We start from the raw sequence: 4348 nt of genomic DNA, 5'->3' as shown, positions 1-4348 counted from the left end.
ATACTATAAATATCATTAAATGGTCACTATAAATAATACTATAAATATCATTATATGGTCACTATAAATATTACTGTAAATATCATCTTTCAGTCACATTTTCAATACAATTTTCTTTACCATATACTCCATACAAATGTTTATTTCTCCATCACTATAAAAAGCCTCATAGAATCCAACAATGTGTGGAGAATTACACTCATGAAGCACCTTCAATTCTCGAAGTATCTGTGTCCGAATGGCAGGCTTAACTTCCAGGTGAATTAGCTATTAAGAAAAAATACAAAACTAGAACAGATGTGTGTTATGAATTCAAATATACATGTAAATATTGCAAGTATTACTTTCTGTTTCTCAAAACTTATAACATAATAAAAAATATCCTACTTCTGGTATACTTCAATAAAAATCAATATAAGTTGATATTTTGGGGTAAAAAGTATCATACAATATTGAGTTAAATTAATTAATTATGATGATAAGAAGACCAGACATGCATTTTTCAGTTGGTTCATTATGTATTGTGAACTAAAGTCTCAGCCAAAAAACCATGAGTAATAGATCCAACAAGAAAACTGCACACACTTTTGTCCAATGAAAGAGCACAAAAGTAGTAAATGATTGAAAACTATTTAATAATCTGAATCTATGTTGACACCTCATATTATAGAAGAAAACTGCACACACTTTTGTCCAATGAAAGAGCACAAAAGTAGTAAATGATTGAAAACTATTTAATAATCTGAATCTATGTTGACACCTCATATTATAGTTTTACTTTGATACAAAATGCATGAATCAGTTTTGAGATCATTAATTTGCAAGAAAACCAAAGTCTTTATTGTTATTAAATTAAGATTTCATGCTGTCTAATGCAGCTGTGAAGCATACATGTGATTAGATGACAGATGACTTACGGAACCCTGTCCGTAAGTGATATGATGATTATTGAATTAAGATTTCATGCTGTTTAATGCAGCTGTGAAGGATACTTGTGATTAGAAGACAGATGACTTACAAGAAATATGTCCTAGTGATATGATGAGGCAATGTGAAAGAAACTGATCTAAAATGTTTTGCAAAGAGATACATTAGATTTGACATGTTTATTGGTTGAAAGAAGCTAACATAAAGTCCAACTGTCTGTTTCTAGTGTTTGTAAACTAGTGATGATTGAACTTTCTCTAGTGTTTAAACAAGATGTAAACTAGTGGTTATTGAACTTTCTCTAGTGTTTCAACAGGATGTAAACTAGTGGTGATTGAACTTCCTCTGGTGTCTGAACAGGATGTCAATTAGTGGTTATTGAACTTTCTCCAGTTCAAACGTGCTGTGTCAACTCTGGCTTCTAAAGATTTTAGAATTCCAGCAAATAAATAAGGCTCGAATAAATGGTGCTTCCCGTAAATACTGAAGGGCAGAAGAAGGTATGTGAATACCCTCTAAAAATGCATCACGACTCAACAAGTCCCAGCAACTCCAAGGCAAGTCCTGAAGAGGACAAACATGTCATAATAGTGACCAGTAAATGGCCCAGTTCTTCGTCAAATTGTTAAGACGATTGGTGATATGCGTCAGACAAAAGTTGAAGGGAAGAGAAGTATCTTAAAACTGTAGTAAGAGTCAAATGAATCCGCAAAAATTGTGACCTGTAAAGTGAGATAAAAGGTTCGTACCTGGCACCCCATAGATCCAACAACAGATCCAACCTTTGAGTGTCCAAATATATATCATCCTCACAATGATACGCCGGGGCATGTTGTTCAGATAAATGAGTTCAGATAAACGTGTAACTAACTGCAGAAAAAAGGGGTCAGAAGGTGGCTGATCAGATGACTCCTCAGGAGAGGAAACTCTAGTGAAAGAAGGAGCAGGAAACAGGGAATCAGGTCACGGACAGCTTCCACAGAGAATGGCTCCCCCCCCCCCCAACTGCTGACCACCAGTAGATAACAAAGGGGAAATAGATGAAGGCTGAGTAGCCTCTGTGCTTGAAACCATTACACAGGAATTCGTATCCTTTTTTTTTAAATATATTTGTAGGAAAAAACAAAAACAAATTCAACGAAATATATCTCTGGATAACAAAACAAAGAATTTCCGATTATTAGAAAGCAAAAACTAAGAAAATGTAAATCACAAAACATCAGTCTGAATGCTCGCACTATGTCGAGAAAAAGCAAATTTATTGTCTGCATACAGTGCTTATATACAGTACCTGCACAGAGGGCATATGAGGGCCAGCGTAAAAAAGCTGCTAAATGTAAGTAATTTGGCTGTATTTGTCTGTCTGCTCTTAAATTTGCATTTTTTTCTCTATCCCTTTCTTGTCTAGTTTTGGTACCACTACGTTCCAACAATGATATTTACGTTATGTCGCTTAGCAAGAAAAGTATAAACTAATATTGTTGTTAGACTATATAGAAAAAGTATAAAATGAGAGGTATAGACAATAAAACTGGAAAAATATTTGTTGATTTCTTAATTTACAGCTGCTAAATGTAAGGATTTTGGCTGTATTTGTCTTTCTGTTCTTAAATTTGCATTTCTTTCTCTATCTCTTTCTTATCTAGATGCTCTTTCTTGTTCATTTTCTTGAGGTCTTTGAACACTCAGTCTCTAGCCTTGATTCTCTTTCTTCATTTTTTGAGTTATTTGATGAGCATGTCTCTCTCTATCTCTTTCTAACCTGATTCTTTTTCTTGTTCATTTTCTTTATATCTTTGAGTAGCATTTCCTTCTCTTACTACTTTCCAACCTACATGATTTTTATTCTTCTTGTCTCATTTTGTCTCTCTTCTCTATTTGTTTCAGTATCTTTTTTTCTTTGCATAAAACCTCTTTGCTCTTTTCTGAGACATTTTTCAAACACAATTTTTAGGAAGTAAGGATTTGAAGTCAATTTTGACTCAATAGAGATATTTTTTTAAATTAAAATCATTCATGAAATGAATTATTGGCATATTCATAGAATAATTATCATTAAAAATCAGTTAGATTAACAACTTTTAATACATTGAAAAGCCAGTGAGTTTTGGTACCACTACATTCCAACAATGATATTTATGTCGCTTAGCAACAAAAATAAAACCTAATATTATTGTTAGTCTATATACAGAAAGTATAAAATGAAATGTATAGACAATAAAACTGAAAAAATATTTGTTGATATCTTAATTTAGAGACTCCGTTAATGAGAGAGGATAATAAAAACATTGGTGATATAACAGAAAACAGCTTGATTGAGAAATGACTTAAGTTTAAAATTGAATCGATGTTATTACTTTCCAACATAGATGCTCTTTCTTCTTCTGTCTCATTTTTTCTCTCTTCTTTCTTTCTTTTAGCATTTTTTTTTCTTTCTTTTTTTTTGGGTCATTTTCAAAGATAATTTTTAGGAAGTAAGGTTTTGAAGTCAATTTTGACTGAATAGAGAACTTTTTTGGGGGTGGGTGGGATGTGGGGATACAGTTTTTCTGTTGAACTATAAGTGGTTGACTTGATGGCAAACTATAAAAAATTGGTGGAATCTTTCTTTTAGGATGGAAAAATTTGACAATTTTTAGATAGAAATACATTGACTGAAACCAACTCACTGTGTTCTCCACAAAATTCTAGGTTAAATACCTTTAAAACAGAAAGTCCTAAGCCAAAGTTATGATAATTTCTTGACATTTTCCAATTTTACTGCATACAGTACCAAACATCGCTTTAAAAAACTGAACATCATTTAAAAAACTGCTAATTCATAAACACATTAAAATGACTTTAAGAACTTATCAAAAGAATCAAATTGACCTCCTTTGGAACCCAAGGAAGCTCCATACCAAATTTGGTTAAGATCCATAGCTGTCAAAGTGGTAAAGTAATTGCAAGGAATGCAAAAACGACCATAAAAACTGCAAAACACAAAATGTGAAACTGCAAGTTTGCATGTATCTCCACATGAACCCAACAAACCTTCATACTAAATTTGTTGATGATCCATCCACAGGGGGAGTAGTGGTAAAAGATGCAAAAACACTCATAATAACTGGAAGACATAAAATGCAAAACTGAAAGTTTCTATGTATCTCTCCATGGACTTAATGAACCTCCATACCATTTTTGGTGATGATTCATCCACACCCTGCGAAATAGTTACATGGACATACAAAAGACAGTACTATTATATTTATATAGAAGTAGTTACATGGACACACAATAGAGAGTATTATTATATTTCTACAGAAGTAGTTACATGGACACGCAACAGACAGTACTATTATATTTATTTCGAAGTAGTTACATGGACATATAAAAGACAGTACCATTATATTTATATAGAAGTAGTTACATGGACACACAA

General features: G+C 32.5%; 1 protein-coding gene across 1 annotated transcript in view; it reads right to left on the bottom strand.

Moving 5' to 3' along the window:
• Nucleotides 1–120: 120 nt before the first annotated feature.
• LOC106473928 (dual specificity mitogen-activated protein kinase kinase 1-like) overlaps nucleotides 121–4348 on the bottom strand; it is a gene marked incomplete at its 3' end in the record, with an annotated part of 44123 nt that continues 39895 nt past the window's right edge. The window contains exon 4 of the mRNA XM_022402325.1: nucleotides 121–267. Coding sequence (XP_022258033.1) covers nucleotides 121–267 — 147 coding nt within the window. The remainder of the gene's footprint in view (nucleotides 268–4348) is intronic.

This window comes from Limulus polyphemus, unplaced genomic scaffold (assembly GCF_000517525.1).
Source record: "Limulus polyphemus unplaced genomic scaffold, Limulus_polyphemus-2.1.2 Scaffold6642, whole genome shotgun sequence".
Classification (NCBI taxonomy): Eukaryota; Metazoa; Arthropoda; class Merostomata; order Xiphosura; family Limulidae; genus Limulus; species Limulus polyphemus.
The sequence above is the reverse complement of the archived record's forward strand: the minus strand, read 5'-3'. Positions and strand labels throughout refer to the sequence as shown.